At 41.0% G+C, this 20249-nt stretch overlaps 2 protein-coding genes and 1 long non-coding RNA gene across 4 annotated transcripts; 2 read left to right on the top strand and 1 right to left on the bottom strand.

Annotated features, from left to right (window-relative positions):
• Positions 1–1517: 1517 nt before the first annotated feature.
• Positions 1518–10962, top strand: LOC132989839 (protein-serine O-palmitoleoyltransferase porcupine-like). Its single transcript, XM_061057737.1, has 15 exons — positions 1518–1707; positions 2946–3089; positions 3198–3390; positions 3517–3560; positions 3676–3857; positions 3969–4099; positions 4219–4239; positions 5251–5265; positions 5386–5511; positions 5632–5732; positions 5864–5940; positions 6061–6124; positions 6328–6413; positions 8514–8624; positions 9127–10962. The coding sequence occupies exons 2-15, from the start codon at positions 2954–2956 to the stop codon at positions 9226–9228; spliced, it is 1389 nt and encodes a 462-aa protein (XP_060913720.1). The 5' UTR covers positions 1518–1707; positions 2946–2953; the 3' UTR covers positions 9229–10962.
• An 88-nt stretch (positions 10963–11050) lies between these two features.
• Positions 11051–12267, bottom strand: LOC132989840 (uncharacterized). Its single transcript, XR_009675945.1, has 4 exons — positions 12144–12267; positions 11948–11979; positions 11785–11854; positions 11051–11542 (listed from the first exon to the last, which is right to left on the bottom strand). It is a non-coding gene; the product is annotated as an uncharacterized LOC132989840 (long non-coding RNA).
• A 1050-nt stretch (positions 12268–13317) lies between these two features.
• On the top strand, positions 13318–19201 carry wdr13 (WD repeat domain 13). Of its 2 annotated transcripts, none has more exons than XM_061057734.1 (10): positions 13318–13397; positions 13927–14015; positions 14137–14368; positions 14756–14865; positions 15094–15212; positions 15293–15600; positions 16895–17075; positions 17238–17379; positions 17520–17638; positions 18282–19201. In XM_061057734.1, the coding sequence occupies exons 2-10, from the start codon at positions 13975–13977 to the stop codon at positions 18464–18466; spliced, it is 1437 nt and encodes a 478-aa protein (XP_060913717.1). In that variant the 5' UTR covers positions 13318–13397; positions 13927–13974; the 3' UTR covers positions 18467–19201. The 2 variants fall into 2 exon arrangements, with proteins under 2 accessions (XP_060913717.1, XP_060913716.1); XM_061057733.1 differs by having other exon boundaries at positions 15082–15212.
• Positions 19202–20249: the final 1048 nt, after the last annotated feature.

The following is a 20249-nucleotide window of genomic DNA, read 5'->3' as shown; positions in this document are numbered from 1 at the left end:
GATAAAGTGACAGTTGAAATAAGGTGACAAAATGAAGCAACAAATATCAAACTAAGCATCTAGAATGATATATGACTCCTGTGGGGAATGTAAGTGTTCATGTTGAAGACAGACTGTAGGTGTGCAGTGAAATATTTCCAAATGAGTTCTGTTCTTTTTTTTTTTTTTCCTTAAATTTAGTTATTAGTCGTGTAGGTGAAACTTAATGCATCGAATCAACACGGGGGCTGATTCTCACTTTGATTAGAGAGAACGGGAGATCGAGGGATTACACTGTGAAACGTACTAATGTGAAACATATTCTGTACAGTAACACCTGCAGAATTAAAAATGACTTCTCTACTAGACCGGCATGTTTGTGTTGCTGGAAAGCTAAAGATTAACAGACCAAAATTAGTCTTCAGATACTTCCTGATATAGACACTAGAGGGATTGTGAAAGTGACCTCAAACTGTCTTCCTGCTTGTCTTGAAGCGACCTCTTATCAGTGTGTCATAAAGCATTAAAATGGCCAGCTTGTGTTGTGAGCTGCAGCACAATCCCATTGCCATACAAGCCCGTTGCAGGAGAAAATCCCCCAGTACGATGGTACGATAAGGTTCACGCCTTAATTTGGTCTGGCTTTTCTGGTCACTGTAGTGGCTTAATATTTAACTACTGTAGTATGGTGTAGAATTCAAATAACAAAGAAGCTGTTGCTTAATAGTTCAGTCTGTGTATCTCTGTGTAGTTGAGGGTGTACATGGTTGAACAGGTTAGGAAATATATGTTCTTAGTATAGCCATGATAACAGTCATGTAAGTCTGAATGAAAAATGTTTATCACAAACAAATGCTTAGTTACAGTGGCGAGCTATTTAAAAGTATTAATAAAGAACATTTAATGTAAAGATAAATCAAATGTTATTCACTTATTAATAGGTTTATTTATAGACTTTAAAAAGTGGCAGCCCAAATGTTGATCCATCAGTGGTGTGTTTCGTATCTATAAAGCTTCAGTTCATTATCTTTATTAACCTAAAAAGCCAATATTTTAACTTTTAAACCAATATTACTTTTAAAAAGTAATATTACGAATTCAAAAGTGTAGCACTTGAGTACAATCACCTAAATATACACATCTCAGCCACGTAGCTAAGAGACTTTCTTTTTTTTACTGTTTTCTCTGCAGCTCTAATCCCTTTTTTAAAAAAACTTTCAATATCACTGAGACATAAATATTAATTTGTTTTAGTGGCTTAAGAATTTTTCCCACAGAAAAAGTAGGTTACATTGATGTTTTCAGCCATGCCCACAGTTTATCCCTCCGAAAACCTCTTGTACCACATCTCACATCCACATGTGAGTATCCTGTCTGAGTCCATCTGTACGCTGTACGCTTCCCATTGGTCAGAATCCACCGGTAATGGTGCCTGAGGATTCTGATTGGTCGCTTTGGATGTCACTCAAGCTTAACGCTAGCGATGATTGGCTGACGTCCCCCTGACTTGAGCAGCTGATTGGTTGATACTTTTCCTCGCTTGGCTGCCTGGATGACAGGCAAGTGGTGCTGATGCTGTGACAATGGGAGTCTTCCAGATAAGCATCATCTGGATCGAGTGTGCTTAAAAAACACTGCAGCTGCACACACGCTTAACTGACTGTGAGGGGAAGGGAAGGCACCCGGGTGGAAACACGGGGAGGAACCTCCAGCTGCTGCTCTCAAAGGGTGAGTTCATCCCCGGAGAACACACTGACATGCCCGGGGCGCACAGTTAGCTGTTACCGACGTGGGGGGCTGGGGAACAACACTCAAGTACGTTCGTGGTATGACTACAAATCCCGATGGCTAGGTGAAGCAAGGTTAGCAATCTTCCCCACATTCTCGCATTATATCCAATATGTTTTGCTTTCTGCCTCTGAGCTCGCTGCACTGTAAATTGCAGCGGTTGTTTCAAGACAGCTGTGAGTCAACTCGTCCCCCTTGGTCGACTGCATTGCGGAGGAAGCATGCCTTGAAGAATAGTGTGTGTCTACACTACCATCATACTTACCCCGTGATTAAGTCTTCTATTCACCAGTGTTACAATAAATAGATTTAAATCTGAAGGTTATTGTGCTGTGATCTTCACGCTTTGTAACAGCCGGATATTTCATTCTTCCGATCATTAGGCTCCTGTCAGGAAATAGTTTGAGGTATTTGATTCAGAATTTAAGTGAGCACCATCAAACATCTAGTAGATACTAAAAAATGAGACAATGACACTTAATGGCTGGCCCTCAAATTCTGATAGTCATTACATACATTTGCACAGATTTGTAGTGAACTGCTGTGCATGCTGGGATTTGAAGTTTCAGGATGTGTCTGCTTAGAGTGAGTTAGAGTTAACTGTTTTATTATAACCTATACCAAAAATGTGTATAAAGAAATGTTATTGTTATCACTTAAACTTTTTTTTTTTTTTTTTAGCTTTTGCACAGTTTGTAGTAAGGCACACGGCATGCTGGGATTTGAAGTTTGAGAGTCTATGTGTCCATTTTCAGTGAGTGAGAGATTTATTATATTGAAAGAGCAAAAACATATGTTGCTGACTCGAACTTTGGCTGTGCAGATTTTCCATGAGGCACCAATGCATTTTGGGATTTGTAGTTTGAGGTCTACCATGTCTATTCATATTGAGTGATAAGTTGCGTCATTCATTTTGAGGTCAGGACTAAAAATCTGACAGCGTATGCATGAATCTGCTCAGATTTGTACTGGTGTGCAGTGCATGCTGGGATTTGAAGTTTCAGTGGGCTGTGTCAGTTGAGTATGATTTAGAAAGCTGCCTATGCTTTTCTGCAACTTTGCAAAGGTGTTCTTAAGTCCTCTACAGTATTCTGTATTTTTGCATTGTAATGCTGACTCCAGCAGTGCAGATGCCTTACTTTGTTGCTGTAAAAATGTCTTCCCTCTGCTTTTTTTAGGTCGAGATATGGGGGGGTTCAGCAGACAGAAGTTTTTCCAGGAGCTTGCTCATGGCTGCCTGCTGCCAACAGCTCAGCAGGGTCTGGAGCAGGTATGGCAGCTGCTGGTTATCTGCCTGCTTTGTCGGCTCCTCTGGATGCTGGGTGAGAGTTATTTTCTGCCCCCTCAGTGTTGCTCACCTATCATACGTACGGCTTACCTCATCATAAATCCCCTGTTCTATCTGTTATTCATCTATCTTGCTTTGTCAGGCCTTCCCTCCTTCGTGAAACACCTGGGCACAGTAGCAGGAGGCTTCTACACTCTCTACCTGTTCTTTGAGCTTCATATGATCTGGGTGGTCCTCCTCAGCCTTCTCTGCTACCTCTTCCTCTTCCTGTGCCGCCACTCTACAATCAGAGGCACCTTCCTCTCCATCACTGTGCTCATCTACCTGCTGCTGGGGTAGGAGCGTCCACCTTTGATGCCTGACAGCTCATTAGCACGCGTCAAATCTGTGTTTGAAAAGAAGTTTGATTCAGGGTGAGAATTGCCTCAAAACTGAATCTATTTTTATCCATTTTTTCTCAGAGAGATGCACATGATGGACACCACAAACTGGCACAAGATGAGAGGTAGGCATATTTTCTGCAAGCAGCAACACTTGACACCGATAGATAAAAGCAAAAAAAATAAAAAATCTCGTGTTGGACACTTTTTGAGTATTTATATGACACTGCTGTCGTCCAGGTTCTCAGATGGTGGTTGCCATGAAAGCTATCTCTCTTGCCTTCGATTTGGATAGAGGTGTTGTGACCAGCGTGCCCTCACCCATTGAATTCATGGGCTACATTTACTTCGTTGGCACGGTCATCTTTGGTCCCTGGATCAGCTTCAACAGCTACAAAGAAGCTTTAGAAGGACGTAAGCTGGTGAGTGCGATACAGTATCTTTTTAGGAGGTGGGAGGCGGGGATTATTTTGAAGATTTATCCAGAGGTGAGACGCCAACTGTTCAAATCTTTGCGTCTTTCTTCTCTTCAGAGCTTTTCATGGCTCTTAAAGGTGTCTGTCAGCTGGGTGAAGAGCCAGGTCTGCCTTGTTATTTCCAACTGTGTGGCTCCCTACCTCTTCCCTTATTTCATACCAGTTTATGGAGACAAGCTGCTGCGAAGGTGAGTACAGATATAGATTCACCAAAATATTAACATATATATAGAGATACTCGTACACTGTTGTGCCCTGGCTTTTTCTTATTATTTCTTAATTTAATATGCCTTTTTTTTTTTTACAGCAAAAAGAGGAGGAAGATCAGGTGAGTTATTGTCTAAACTTCAGTCATCCTCAACAAACACTAAAATAAAGGCATCCACATTATTTGGTATCTTTTAAATTGTTTTTCAAGTAAGGGAAAAGGGTTTTATGTGTTTATTTAACCATATCAATCGTGCAATATTCTTATAATAGTTATACAATATGTGCATAAAAAGTATAAATGTGAGTTTTATAAATCACATTTTAAATCAGATATTTTCAGACAAACTGAGTTTATGAGTATGATGTGCTGTGTATGTTTCCTGAGGCGATTTTCTCACTTTGAAAATGGGAATAGAAAATAAGAAAATGGATTTGTGGTAGACATGAAGCAGCGTACAAAACAAGTACTGTCAGTGTGAGGAAAACAAGTGTTGCTCTCTTTAAAACTCCCAGCTCTTGCACTTTCTTTCTGAGGGAAAATGAGCAAAGATCTGGTATGACACCAGCACACCTGATGTACTGTTTTCAGTTACAAGGGTGTTATTTTCTTTTGTGCATTTTTACCTTTCATTGATAGGACAGCTCAGGGACATGTGAGGAAGAGAAAGTGGGGTAAGACGTGCATCAAAGGGTTTTGACTGGGACTATGACCTATGCATAATGGGAAATAGCCTCTGTAAATGGGGCGCCGGCTCTACAGACCTCGCTGAACCAGCGCCCTTTCAAAGATGTTGTTTAGAAGATGAGACGCTGCTGGCATAGTGCTGTATTATTCATCTTTACATGGGTTTACTTCTTGGGTAGGTTTCCAATAATTGGTTATTAGGGGGGAAAAAATGTATTTTAAAGTGAGTACACTGAGAAACACTGCACAAACGCTCGCTGTTTTCTGTTTTTCATTTGTCTATCACCTCAACCTGCATGCAAGTATCATCTCCATCCCTCACTCTCTGATAACTCTCTGTGCAGCCAATTATCACATAGCAAGTATATACCACATTTATATTGATTGAATGTATCACTAACATTTACTGCTACCCTTTCTCTCTATGCTCTTCTGCTTCTTCAGAGGTACTACCGCAAAGTAAGTCTTCAAAATATACATGATAATAATAAATGATAAATTCAACAAGTTCTATTCTAACCTGGAATTGAAATATGTTTATTTTGTCTGTAATTTCCTCTTTTCATGTCCATGCTTTAGGTGGTTGCTGGCGTACGAGAACACCATGTCTTTCCACTTTAGCAATTATTTTGTGGGTTATTTGAGCGAGACCACGACAACTCTGGCTGGGGCGGGTTTCACAGAGGAGAAAGACAACCTCAAATGGTCAGAACTACACCTATGGAACTACAGAACTACACCTATAATTTTTAAAATAAAGCTCATATTTTATTTCTCATGCTTAAAGAGGCTCGACAAGATTCACTTTTTTTCCCCTTTTTTTAGGGATATGAGCGTATCCAAGCCACTGAACATAGAGTTTCCCCGGTCGATGGTGGAGGTGGTGACGTCATGGAATCAGCCAATGTCTTCCTTTCTGCACACCTGTGAGTTATCATTTCAACAGTGATGGCTTGACGGCAGCAGCTGTTCTTGCTTTTCATTCTAATTATGAGTGGCTTGATAATGGCTCATTTAAACAGACCCTCTCAAACAAGCTGATGCTCTCATCTCGCAGATGTTTTCAAGAGTGCTCTCAGATTTGGGACGTTCTCAGCCATTATGGTGACATATACAGCCAGCGCTCTTCTGCATGTGAGTGCTATCCGGATGTTGCACATAAGTTATTATACCTCAACCCCGCAGCCTTTACTGTTGTGTGTTTGTTTCAACAAGTTGATAATTTAATGTTGCTTTTTTTTTTTGGTGTGGTAGGGTTTGAGTTTTCACCTGGGGGCAGTGCTGATATCTCTTGGGTTCATGACGTACATCGAGCACGGTGAGAATCTGCCTAATGTCTCTTTTCCACATTAGAACCTTTCCATTTAGACAAGGTGCTTAGCTTTGCAGTAATGGTTAATTGCACACACTATTACACACTGTTTCTTTCCACTGCAGCTCTTGTAATTTACTTGTTATGGTTGGAAAAGGAACTCTTACTCTGACTTCTTTTTAATGCCTGGCTCTTCTATTATGTTTCAGTGTTGCGGAAGAGGCTTGCAGCCATTTTTAATGCCTGTGTACTCTCAAAGAAATGTCAGCCAAACTGCACTCACAAGAACAAAAAGGTAATATGAACCGCTTTCTTTGCTCCCTTTTGAAATGGGAGCCTTTATTACTTGCCATTTCAGTTTAGCAGTTTTGCATGCAGATATAAACCAATAAAAATGCTTAGACGTGTGAAAAAAAATGCTAATTTTCTTTCTTGCCAAGAGTAAGATGGATGAGTAAATAGCACTGTCATGCTGCTAAATATGTGTCCTAAATAAGTAGCTAAACTGGGTATGTAAATGTGCACAGAGGCTATACTGAACAGGAATGCTAAACATCTATATGAACACTAAACAATTACACGTTAGCTTAACACAAGTGCTCAATTAAAAAGTACAACAAAATATTTTATTATGTAGGCTATGCTAAATATGAATTCTAAATTGGATGTAAGAAGGAAATATGTATGCTAAATATGTATGCTAGCTACGAAAACAAGTATGTTTAAAATGTAGCCTCAATATTTAGCTATGCTAAAAAGGTTTGCTATACGTCTATGCTATATATTTATAGGCTATCTATGCAGGCCCAGTTCTACGAAGGTGCAAAAGGTTGCATTGCACCCTCATTTTATATTTCTGCACCCTCAATTGAATGGACGCAAATAAATAACAATAAGTAATGAAGGCCAACAGTGACTCGTGTTCATTACATCCATGATCTAATGGTCATGCCAGGTGCTGTCCCACACGAGGGACCCATAACGTCTACACTATCTTTCACTGTAGCTGCACCCCCTTTAATCTCAGATGCACCCTCAGTCATTTTGTTCTACAATGATTGCCTGTATCTATGCTGCTGAAGCTTAGCTAAGCATAAAGACGAGAGTCAGTGGAAATGGCAAGCTGAAGGATTTTGCAGGGGGGGGGTTATGTGCTTGACTAGTTCTTTGCAGGCAGCAGTAAATTATTTGAATGTCACTGGTTGTCATCTTTTTAACCTTTGGGCAAAACCAGTATAGCTGTTGAACTGTGCTTACAGTTTTTAAGCTAAAATCTGCTGACAAAGAGCAGAAACATGAGGAGGTGTATGAATCTTCTCACCTATCTCTCTCAAAGAAAATAATCATGCATTTTTTTAAAGGCTTATTCACAGGCTTTTTATGCCTTCATTAAGAGATAGGACAGTGGATAGAGTCAGAAATTGGGGAGAGAGAGAGTGTGTTGGGAACAACAAGAAATATGCATATTTTTGTCAAACTCTATCCTTTTTTTCCCCAATTTTTTTGGACTTACTTTTATTTGTAGTTTTTTTATTCTTACAACACATTCACTATTTGTCATGCTGCATAATTATAAATAATTTCCAATCACAGGCTTGTGGTGTTTTGAACATGTTTTCTACATATTCTGGTGGTCCTCCAACTTTTTTTATTTGTGCAATTGGCCATTGCACTGGCACTGCTGGCACTTCCTTTCAGAGCAGGAGGTGCTCAAAGGGGGCCTACCTTTCAGGTCTTCTGGCCCAGTTAGCATTCAGAACCTCTCAATCCTGCTGTGTTTTTTTTTCATATTATACCCCAAACAAACAGTTAAAACCTTATGAAGATATAATTGTGGTTTTGTCAAAGTGGTGTGTTCATTGGGTTTTATTCTAGAGAAAAAAACTGCTGCAGTTAAAATACAGAAGCCCCCCTTGAGCTGCTGGTTGATATATTTTGGGAGTTTATTGGCCAGGTGCCCAGTAAAAAATCCCTTATGTTATATTGGTTACACATATCAAGAACAGCGGGGAGGGGGAATAATGATTTATGCCAAGGAGAAGCAGCCTGCATGGACTGCAATACAGTGTGAATCGTTCCCCTCACAGAGATAGACACACAAAGATATGTTTCAGCCTCGGAAAATGTGATTTCACATCTTAAGTTTTTTCTCATAAAATATTCATCTCTTAACTTGGAACAATTTAAGTTGAAGAAGAAGCAGATATTATTTCTAACGAGTTAGCAGTTCAGTTAATCTGCATTGATCAAGACGCTGTGATAAAAAAGAGACGTGTTATGGCTTCAAAGAGGAAAACCCACACAGAATACATCGACAAAGATATAGATAGTGTCTGGAATATTGATTTAAGTGCCTGCTTCTTACATAACGCTTGTCTTGGTTCTCCCTCCACAGAAGCTATGGGTGTATATGATTAACATAGCATTCAGTGCATTGGCAATCCTCCACCTGACATACCTGGGCTCTGTGTTCAACTCCAGTGTGGACTACATGGAGGAGGATGAGGTGAGAGCACAACATATTTAGAAGAGTATATGCGACATACAATTATCATGCAATTCAATTAAAAACACATATTTTAAAGCCTTGTATCCCAGATCTGAATCTGTACAGCAAACAGCACCCTCTATCCTGTGTTTCTAGATGGAGATAAGGAAAATTATGACCCCAAAAAACCTTTCAGCTGTCACTAATGCTCCACCCAATAGACCAGTTTAGAATGACACTCTGCACTCATGAAATGTACAGCACACTATGTGACATGCCTACATGTGAAATGTCACATTGAAATGAAACCTTAGCTGCAGTGTTTAAAGTTCATAGGACAGAGGAGAACATGTCATGTAGTTATTTTTGTGCACAAATAGTTGGAGATAAAAAAAAAAAAAATCCAAAAGGAAGGACGAAAGAATTATCGCTCCCGTTTCATTGAAACATGTTCATATATATTGTTTTGTGAATAGCCCTGTTCCCATTCAGCTTACATAGTATGCACTGCCCCCTACAGGACGATATAACCCATCATACCATTCAGAAGTGGTCAGAGCTGAGCTGGACGAGCCACTGGGTCACATTCGGATGCTGGATTTTGTACCGCCTCATTCTCTAATCATAGGAGACGGAGAAACAGAGAACGTGAAGGAAGCAATAAAGAGGTTTTGTAAGGCTGGTTCTCCACTTCTGCACTGTGACTTTATTCTGCATCAGACCGAAGAGAACCCAATCAACAACACACCAACACGCAGTGTTCAGGTTGCGCCGCATGTTCGGCTAGGTAATCTATTATTCTAACCTGCTGGGGACTAGTTTTTTGATATCCATGAAATGATAGCCCACTCCTCCCTCCCTTTTCCCCCCGTATCGCACCCTTTTTATCAGAGCCGCAGTTGTCGAGCCCTCATGTTGTGACAGCAGTTACCGATGTCTCACTGTGAGCCACAATCAATACCTATCAGCATGGTGGAGATCGGCTGCTCCTCTCCTCTCTGTGGACACACGATAGAGCACATTATCTGGGTCTCAGCTTCCACTGCGGCAGATGTCCTCCAGATGTGCTTTCCCCTCACCTCAAGTGTTTTACAATCGTAGTGTTAGGTTTGAAGGATGAGCCTGGTGATTTTATATGGTTTCTTATCTTTAACGAATCCCATGAAATGAAAATAAAAAAAGTTGTCGCCTGTCTCTCTAAACTCGGATCTCCTCAGCAGTCAAATACAAAAACCTGAATAATCTGAAACAACTGGACACTGAAGAAGTATAAACATCTCTCTAACACTACTTCGATGTGCATTTGTTGAAAACAATTTTCAGCGACAGGTGAATGCTCTTGCTCTTGCGAGTATATGCAGCAGCAAGACAGTTTATGCTGTATGTTGGATTCACTTAAACTAAACTACAGCGGCCTCTTATTTAAGGAGTCTTATCACCCTCCCAACGGTATGGCTCAGCGATACATTTCCGACCATGAGGAGGATTTTTTAAAACACAAAAATATGCCAAATCAAGCTTCAAATACAGAGACGATACATGTTTTTTTTTTTTCATGGGATTTGTTAGAATAAGAAAGAATATCATCAGATATCTTTAGACGAGAGAACTGTCTCTTGAGCATGTTCAAGTATGAATAATAGGAGCACAGAATATGGTTATAAGGCAGCAAATCAAAATGTTTCTCAAAATGATTTTCCCCCTTTATGTGATTTTTAGAGAAAGAAAATGAATGGCTTAGTCTTTGGATACATTTTCTTGTGGTGATATATTTCCTATAGGTGTTTTGTGTTATTTTTATAGTTCCATTTGAATACATTATTTGCATTAACAAAGAAAAGTCTTATAAGTATTTGTGGACATTTCAGACACTCTTTCACTCCTCAGTATTGAAAAGTTTATGATCAGGGTATTTCACATGTCTTACTGTAGGGGAAAATAATGTCTTCAAGTATTTCTTCCATTAGGGTTAAGTTGAACACTATATGAAGTATTTATCCAGATTTTTATGACACTGCTGCTTTTAATGATGCATCTCTGTAATTGACGGTCACCTGGTGAAAGACTCAAACGATTGTCTGTATCAGGTGGTGTTCACATCTTTTTGACCTCGTCCTTATATCTAGAAGGCTTTGCTTCTTCTCGAGTAAGCCGTAGTGTTTTAGATTAGAGCCTGAATGTCCGTTCATGCCTGAGAACAAGCGCTCAGTCTCTGCAGAGTTAATACCACACGACCCAACAAGTACAGTATTTGACATATTGTTCTGATATTTACTTTAAGGCGATTTTTCTCCCTGTAAATGTGAAGGCACTTACACACCTATGATATTTTTATAAAATTTTACATGAAACCTGGCTTGCTGTCTTTTGTCTCATTCATTCATTGTGTGATATAAAAATAAAGTGTGATCAAACATGTACAGATACAAGTCAGAAACATGGACTGCTGTAAGAAATAGTATTTATTTGAACTATTATTTACAAGAAGAATGTGTAACTGTTAGACAGTTTACCATGCTATGAGGGTGGGCTGGGGAAGGATTGGAAGAGGGATGACAGACTTTTCTAGCTCATAGCTATGGTCCGGTTTTACATCTTTCGACTCTTTCTGAGCCTCCAGAGTTGGGTACGGGGAGAGAAAACGGTTGGAAAAGGGAGGAAAGGACCAGAGGTTGAACGACAGATGGTGATGGATGGAGATCAGCAGGTTCACTCTCTGCCTCTGTGAGAGGTGAGCAGATGCTGTATTGGAACTGGCCGCACAACAGCCCAGTCTGCAGGCACAAGGGGGGGGGGGGAGGGTAAATGCAGAGACGCACTCAGTCCTGCTTGCCCCTAAGGCCCCCATGTTTACGACGGCAGGACCCAAGCAGTGTCTCCAAAGCCATCTTCACAAACGCCTGGAAGTTATTGCTTCTCTCCCTTCGGCTGTCCTGCTGGGGGATGGAACAGACAAATAGGTTCACTGGGGACACAGCAATCACATCACCACATTTCCACACTGTACTGTACTGTCAGGGCTGGAGGGAATTTCATAGGGAGTCCCAAACCACTGAAGGTCTATACTAATCCTGCACAAAGCTCTATGCGTTGGGAAACGTCACATATTCTATGCACAGCTTTGATTTACTGGGTTGGAGAATGTGCAGATCAAATTAGGCTTCATATAAATGTTTACCTCCTTGCTTCTTGTTATCATCTCCTTTCTGATCAGCTTTCTTCGGCTGCTCTTTAGGACTCTGAGGTTGCTGTGAAATAAAGGCAAATATAAATAAAGAGAAGCAACAGAAATACACAGATTGAGACATTATTTTGAAAATTTAGATAAATGGTATTTTTACCTTGGTAGCTGACTTCTTGTCCGACTTATTACCTGAAAATAGTGGAAACTCTCAGTCACTTTTGCCATATTTGTTTTTTATAAATGCTTAGCAATTTTTTTTTACAAGTAATTGCAGCCCTTCTGGTATTCAAACAAATAAAATAAGTAACATTTAACAGGCGAACAGTTCAGTGTTTCCCTTTGCCGAGGCCTACCTTTTGTTCCTGGCATTTTGGCTGTGGTCCAGTCGATGCTGATTTCTGAGAATGCAGTGCTAGATGTGGCGTTCACCTCGGTCATTTATGGCCCGTGCTTGTGAATGGCTCTGTCACTGGGGCCCCTTCGAGAAAGAGCACCATGAACAAGCAAAGAGCCCCGTCAGCTGAGCAGCATGCCCCGCAGCCCTGCAGCAGGTCTTTGCTGAGCCAGGCGAAACCTCTGAGCTGACCTTGTAATACTGCCATTGTGAAGCCACTGGAACTGTGTGCTCACCTATTGTCCCTGACAAGAAAGCATTTCTAACCATGGATGTGATTTTTATTATAGTTTACTAGTTCATTGTTGTGTACTTTTTCAATACCAATTGTTTAAAAATGATACAATCCCTGTTATATTGATGAGTTCAATTGATTTTTTTTTCATAAGACAGGGCCTTGGAGAATGATTAATCCATCAAAACTGCAGGCAAATTCCTGTTTTTGTGCGCTTTAGACAGTGTTCAGGCAGGATTTTGCAATAGAAATAAACCAATATTTGGTTGCCAACACTTCTATTGTTGTTGCCATGGTATCAGAACAGATATCAATATTGTTTGATTTTAATTAGAATTGTATCAAAGTTTAAAATTCCTGTATCATCACAACCCGATAGTTTATTATATCAGGCATCATTCTATTTAGTGTTAGATAGATAGATGAGGATTGTCCTCAGACACCTCAAATGAAAATATTTTGTTGTTTACTCTATATTAGTCTTCAGCAGGAGCAGAGGAGCAGGGGGTCATTAAAAGAGGCTCATATTTGTTGTTTCTCTATTGTGTGCTTTTCAATACAAATATTGCTAATATTGACCAATTGATTATTTTGCCCCTTGAGGAACATTATTGTCCCAACAGGCACCAATCCCGATATGCATGCAACAGAAATGCATTGTCAATACTTTGTGTAAAAAAAAAAAAAACAGTGTTAGGTGCAGCTGAAAATGTAATTTGTGTCCCTTGAAAACATAAATAATAATGAAGTGTCTGGTTTTTTTTTCCAGCTGTTGTCTGCTCTATTTTCTAATCCAATCACCTCCAGTCAGCTCATCACATCACATCTAACAATAAATAATGTAAACGGCGGTGATTCATCGTCCGGAGTCATGTAGGTCCACATCACGAAGTGGGCTGGTCTCACTGTGTCACGTGACTCGACGGAGAAAAAAAAAAAAAAAAAAAAAGCAGCAGCGATGGAGAAAAGCTAAGGAAGGTGAGCCGTTCACAGATGTATTTCTCGGTGTTTCTTCTCTGCATCATCGCAACACAACCCCCACGAAGCCCGATTGAAGTCGTTAACTGTTAAAACTATCCGTGTGCAATGAAGAATGCGTGGAAGAGAGGGTTTCATGCGGCTGTGTTGTGGCTATGTTGCTAAGTGCTATCTAGCTTTTTGCGACGCTATCTGTCAGGAAGTCTTGCCTGCCACCCTCAAACAAAAAAAAAAAAAAATACCCAAAGCATTCATTATTATGCCTCCTTTTCACCACATATGTTCACTTCTGGTGTAAAAACGACATAAAGAACCACGTTTTCATGACAAGGTGTATTCTCTATGGTGCTAATTGATTTTGCATCATCATTTGATTTTGCTGAGAAAGGCAGGGTGTGGGGGGGTGATAGTCCATTTCTGCAGATGCCTTGTTCGTGTTAGCTAAGCCTCATTAACCTGCAGTGATTAAGTGTAAAATATGGTTGTTGAAATGGCTTAAACATTAATTGGGTGTTGTGTCTTTTGACAGGAATCTGCCCCGGCAGTGGATTCCTCTCTACCCAGAGTTGCTTGTGGAATGGCAGCAGTTTGGCAGCAGGTTTTGGCAGTGGATGCAAGGTGAGGCTCAACCACGCAGCATCTTTCTTATAATTGCATATGGATCAGTTGTGAGTTATCGTGTGTTGCTGTGTCACTTCCCCCCCCCCCCCCCCTTCTTCTTCTTCTTCTTCTTCTTCAGGTACAATGCTTACCGCACGCCTACGTTCCCTCAGTTCCGAACTCAGTACATCCGCCGACGCAGCCAGCTGCTCAGAGAGAACGCCAAGTGTGGCTTTGAGCCGGGGCTGCGCAGGCAGTACCTGAGGCTGCGCAGTCAGCTGCTGGCCCTGCGCTACGGGCCCCTGTCTGAGCAGAGCAGCTTCAGGGCCAGCAGTGTGCGCAGCTCCCGCACCACACTGGACCGCATGGAGGTCAGACCCAAAGAAACAGAAAGGGAAGAGAGAAAGAATAGGTGTGGGGGTGTTTGTGCTAAATTGGTAAAGGAGAAATACAAGGAATTAGAATGACAGCATAAGATACATCATACGGGAGCCATCTGGATGGCTAGACCTTAGTTTTTGTCAATTAGCAGCAGAGCCAAACAGTGCTTTGCTTGCCCATGCAAATTAAGCTGAGCAGCTTGGTTGTAGTGGCTGGCATTGCACATGTATATAGGCAGTATCCCCATCCCAAAAAAAAAAAAGTTTTCATCACTTTATGATTCTTCTGTCATGATTCTCTGTTGAAACCTGTCTCTGCTTTTACTTGCACTCACTCCTACGAGGTTCTGTCTTCCCCCGCTTTCCTTCCTCTTGCAGGACTTTGAGGAGGACCCCCGCGCCCAAGGGGCTCGTGGTCACCGTCGGTCCGTCAGCAGAGGCTCCTACCAGCTACAGGCCCAGATGAACAGAGCCGTTTATGATGAGAGGTAGTGAAAATGACACCCACAGATATCCAGCATCCTTTAACATTGCCTTGAGCGATTGAATTCTAACTGATTTACTTGTCCAGTTGTATGTTGGGTTTACTGGTTTGGTTGCACTGAGTAATGTCCATATCTCTTATACCGAGCTGTAAGCTGTAGGGAAGGCTCCTGAGGTGTGTTGTATTGACTGTATCCTTACATGGTGGTTTCATACCGCAGGCCTCCGGGCAGTTTGGTGCCCACCTCAGTGGCAGAGGCCAGTCGAGCCATGGCTGGAGACACAACTTTGAGTGAAAACTATGCTTTTGCTGGCATGCATCACATATTTGACCAACATGTAGACTCTGCTGGTAAGTCAGTGACTTTTAATGAATGATTATACACGTTATGTATACATTTTTATTTCACAGCGTTTGTCCTTTTGTTTCAGTTCCACGGTTGCAGTTTGCCAACGATGACAAGCACCTCCTTGCTTGCTGCTCGCTGGACGGCACCCTGTCCATCATGACTTTATCCCCGTCTCCTCCTACTGTGAAGGTGACCCTGAAAGGTCATGGGGGTCCAGTCACAGACTTTGCTTGGTCTTTGAGCAATGACATCATTGTTTCTACGTCCCTGGATGGGACTCTGCGTATCTGGAACACAGAGGATGGTCGGTGCATCCGAGAGGTCAGAGACCCAGAATCCAGCGAGTTGCTCTGCTGCACCTTCCAGCCCATGAATAACAACCTTACTGTGGTGAGTCTTATTCAAGACGTTTTTTCACATTGCACAGAGGACTTAAACTACTTGCTGGCTCAATAATGTAATTTGCACTGGGTCATGTTAAATAGGAAAAGGGCTATCTGAAGACGAACCTCAATACCTAAAACCAACTGTAAAACATTTATGTGATGTACCTGCTGCAAGCTGTTTTACACATTGACTGTTTACTTAAATTTGAGGGCAACATTGACATACATCATGCAGTGATGTGTGTGTGCATGTCTGAACGTGTGTTTATGTGGGGCTCCAGCCCAACCCCAAAACGCAATGTTAAATCCACAGACTGGGACATGAATATTACGCTGTTGCAGAACCAATGTGAGTGCAACAAGACGTGATGATGTCTGAGCTTAATTACGGCACTTCCGCGCAAAAAAAAAAGCCTTCTGAAAAATGCTGCTGACAGTGCCTTGTTTTTTTGCTGTTTTGATTTCCTCTTAAGTGTACACAACATTCTGTGAAATTAATTAATCATCATTCACATTAGTTCACACAAAAAGCTCTTTAATCTCTGTGTGATTATATAAATAAATTATGCAGTCCAAACATCCCAATTGTAGCTTCTCATTATACCAAATTTCTGAATACATATTTGTTGATTCCAATTGTCAGTGTAATTACAACATCTATTGTTACCCAAAACAAAAGTGAAATGTTTCACATGATTTAGTTTTTACTCTTCTTTTTAAAGGATCGTTCTTTTATTCATAAGTATAAAATAAAATGAAAGCATAGCGGCCAGCAGTTTCCATTTATGTCTCAGAACATTAGGGAGGTGGATAAATATTTTTTACAAATAGGCAATAACATTAGAGATATAACAATGTTGCTTTCTGGTTTGTATAACTTTAACTGGTCTTGTACCCGGAGACGCCTTGTTTTGGTCTCATCCGTCTTTACAGATTACAGAGTTGATGGAGATGATTCGATTAACATGTTTTATTGTGTCTGTAAAAATCCCTTTGATGATATTTATTAAGTCCTCACAACTTAATTTCAGCTGCGCACACATCAGCGAAAGTTCCCCTAATGTGTTTATACTAAATACTAATACTGTGTGACATTCATATCACCAAACCATAGAAAAACTGAAAGTGCCCTAATGTCTCGAATGTTAAAACAAGAAACTGCAGGCCAATAAAAATCCACACAACACTATTGAAATTAGAAACTGGTTTCCCTCGGCAAGCTGTTCATAACTCAGTCAGTCTCTCAGGGTTGCCCTGGTGACATGATGAGGGTCCTCACTCCCAGTTCTGTGTTGCAGGTGGGAAACAGCAAGCACCACCTGCAGGTGGTGAACATCTCCACTGGGAAGAAGGTGAAGGGGGGCTCCAGTAAGCTGACAGGCCGCGTGCTGTCTCTCTCCTTTGATGCTCCAGGGAGGATCCTTTGGGCTGGTGATGACAGGGGAAGCATCTTCTCCTTCCTCTTCGACATGGCCACAGGTATGCTCTTATTTTATACCAGCAGACGGCAAAGAGTGCACTCAGCGACTCTCAAATTCTAATTAGTATTTTCATCATGCACTAAATGTCTCTGGTTGGATGGGAAAGCGATTGATGTGTCTCTGCCCGTCTCTGCTGTTTTTGCCTGCCCCCCCCCTGCAGGGAAGCTAACCAAAGCCAAGCGTCTGGTGGTGAGTGAAGGCAGCTCCATCTGCAGCATATCTGCTCGGTCCTGGATTAGCCGAGAGGCCAGAGACCCCTCCCTGCTGGTTAACGCCTGTGTCAATAAGCTACTGCTGTACAGGTCAGTCAGTAAGGGGAACTCACTGTTTATTAATAGGCTGATTTGTTTATCCTCATTTTCAGCTTGTAACTAACCAAGAATTTACTCTTTTTTTTCTGTTGCATTGAGCGTAATCTGTTATCCCACCTTTTTGTTGACAGGGTGGTGGACAATGATGGTACGCTGCAGCTAAAGAGAAGCTTCCCTATTCAGCACGGCTCCCAGCACGTTCACAGCATCTTCTGCCCCCTCATGTCTTTCAGACAGGGTGCCTGTGTGGGTAAGAAGTCTCTCAGACTTTCTGCTGTATTTGAATAGAAACATGCTGCTGGCCACCAAATCTGAAATAGTGCATTAAATAGTAAACGGCTGTTTTTGGACAAAAACCATTGAGCAACCTATCAACAATACTGCAGCCTGTAATAGTAGATATATATAACTGTATATTCAATTTGTTTTTGGAGCAGAAATATTTGACACTGCTTTACCTCAGAGTTTCACCTTACTTGACTCTCCTCTCCTTTGTTATTGACTGACAACCATATGTTATATTATGCAAAGCTCAGTGTTTAAATTATCAAGTTTCTGCCTCCAATTAACGGAAGTATCTCGCATATATAAAAATAGTCTTGTGAAACTGTTAAGGACGTTGTCATTCCATTGTTACAAAAGGTGCTGATATCCTGCTGTTAATACTCCTCAGGATTGTTTATGGCAGCCAATTATTTATTTTCCTGTTAGAAATGTAAAGTCTGTAAAGTGAAAGCGAGAAAATGTAATTCAGTGTCATCGGAGGTTGTTTAGGGACACGGTAGACTACTGAGTAACTCATGTTCAATTCAAAATGAGCTGTTTTAATGAGCCATCCATAATTAATTTGTCCATTATTCCTTGTAATTCCACTTCTTTGTCTTCTGACACAGTTACTGGCAGCGAGGATGCCTGTGTCTACTTCTTCGACGTGGAACGCAACACCAAAGCGATCGTGAACAAGCTGCAGGGTCACGGGGGGCCTGTGCTGGACGTCAGCTTCAACTGTGACGAGAGTTTACTGGCGTCTGCCGATTCCACCGGCATGGTCATCATCTGGAGGCGGGAGCAAAAGTGACTGATCTACCAATGAAAAACGCTTCCATCCGCATCAACTCCTTAACCGTCCGATAACAAATGTGTAGATTTTCACTGGAATGTAACAGGCTGCATTGAACGTTTAATTTAATGATACTCAAGTGCAATCAGATAGAAATCCATGCTGTGTAGGTGGTAGGGATGTCTTAAGAGAAATGTAAGGGGTTAGTGACTGAGTTCTGTGAGTGTGTGTGTGTGTGTGTGTGTGTGTGTGGTTGTGTCGGTACTCCTACAGCTGCAGCTGAGAAATTGCTTTTTCGACCAAGAAAGAAAGAGCACCACTCCCATGCATGTGTCATGGCTTACCTCTGACTTGTAAGGTATGACTGAATTCATGTGAAGAGGATAAAAAAAACAATCTTCCAGATACACCAGATCCAACACTGTATCACACATTCCCTCTGACGTAGATCTAGTTCACCCTTTTTATGTAACTGTTATTCAAGCAGTGTAATCAATGTAGTAACCTTCCTTTTTATGCTTTCAGTCCCGCAATTGCCTGTTTGCTTTTGAGGACATGTGCATGACATAAAAAAACTCCCATCAGTCTGTAGGCATATCAGTTCCATCACCAAGAATGACAAATAAGTGAGTTTTTAAGTACTTATCTATTTGTGTGTGTGTGTGTGTGTGTGTGTGTGTTTGTGTTTCATGCTGGTTGCAGATTAATATAATTTATTCAACATACATACAGAATAAACTCCTGTAACTGTCAGCAGTCTTTGTTGCCTTTTTCCCCTTTACATATGTGAAAAGAAAAACGTAATGATAAGAGTCATCATAAAGTAGGGTGGTCAAACCTGCAGTGTAGGATGTGTTAGTCATTGTGTGGGCTCTTGGAGATCTACACAGGATTCCCCCTACATCAATAACTAAAGCATGTGTGAAATAACACTTGCATTGTAGCCGTGTCGTAATCGTTACGTAACGAGCTTTTGTCTTGTTTGAGGATTTTGGTTGTTATCATCATCAGTTGTGTTATTGTTAACTCTGAAGATTCTCCAGTTTGGCCGTCCATGTTGTTATCATTTTCATCAAGTAGTCTTTAGCCAAGCTATCGCTAGCTGTGTAGCTTCATGAGCAGTAATCTTGGTTGCTTGGTCTGTTTGACACCAATCCTCCTGACTTTAGTTGCCCTCTGACTTTTCATCTTGTGCAAATTTGACATTGATATATGAAGTATTCTGTGACATCGCATCACAGTAAGATGACAGATGTACGGACCCCTAAGAGGATACGTTTTAGACTTTGGTTCTACTCTGACTTACCAGCAAGCACCATCTTAAGAAAAAAATCTGATTAGTCCAATTAAATTCTCATAAAACTCGGCTGTACTTCGTGCAAAATGATAACTAGCTACAGCTAATGTAATACCATGCTAAACTAAGATGTGCATGGAAAACATCTCTGATGTCATCGTCACTCTGAGCATGTTAGCATTCTATCGTTAGCATTTAGCCCAAACGCCTGCTGTGTGCTCTTTCTCCTCATATTCATGTATCTCTCTGAAGCACCATTTATCAATCCCATAATGTCCTTACGTTTTCTATAATGATATGTTTGATTTTGTTAACACCTGCAAGTTGTTAGTTACAGCTACACTGAAAACATCAACAAAATATCAGGAAGAAACTGGTCTCCCACCATTTTTGGACTTTGATTTCAAAGTGATATTGATCTGCGACCCCTTGACGTCTCTGTGTGGATATAAGAAGTGAGATTTTAGTTCCCAAGGACCAAAAAAGTGAACCAGTATTTCACAA

The sequence above is a fragment of the Labrus mixtus genome, chromosome 15 (assembly GCF_963584025.1).
Source record: "Labrus mixtus chromosome 15, fLabMix1.1, whole genome shotgun sequence".
NCBI lineage: Eukaryota > Metazoa > Chordata > Actinopteri > Labriformes > Labridae > Labrus > Labrus mixtus.
Note: the sequence above shows the minus strand (reverse complement) of the source record. Positions and strands in the feature narration are given on the sequence as shown.

Bases quoted from the DNA above. Each gene is read 5' to 3' on its own strand.
- LOC132989839 (XM_061057737.1), top strand. From the start codon at position 2,954: ATGGGGGGGTTCAGCAGACAGAAGTTTTTCCAGGAGCTTGCTCATGGC. The intron at 3,858-3,968 runs GTGAGTGCGATA...TCTTCTCTTCAG, and splicing joins CTTTAGAAGGACGTAAGCTG to AGCTTTTCATGGCTCTTAAA. The intron at 5,941-6,060 runs GTGAGTGCTATC...TTGGTGTGGTAG, and splicing joins CAGCCAGCGCTCTTCTGCAT to GGTTTGAGTTTTCACCTGGG.
- wdr13 (XM_061057733.1), top strand. From the start codon at position 13,975: ATGGCAGCAGTTTGGCAGCAGGTTTTGGCAGTGGATGCAAG. The intron at 14,369-14,755 runs GTCAGACCCAAA...TTCCTCTTGCAG, and splicing joins CCACACTGGACCGCATGGAG to GACTTTGAGGAGGACCCCCG. The intron at 17,076-17,237 runs GTATGCTCTTAT...CCCCCCCTGCAG, and splicing joins CCTCTTCGACATGGCCACAG to GGAAGCTAACCAAAGCCAAG.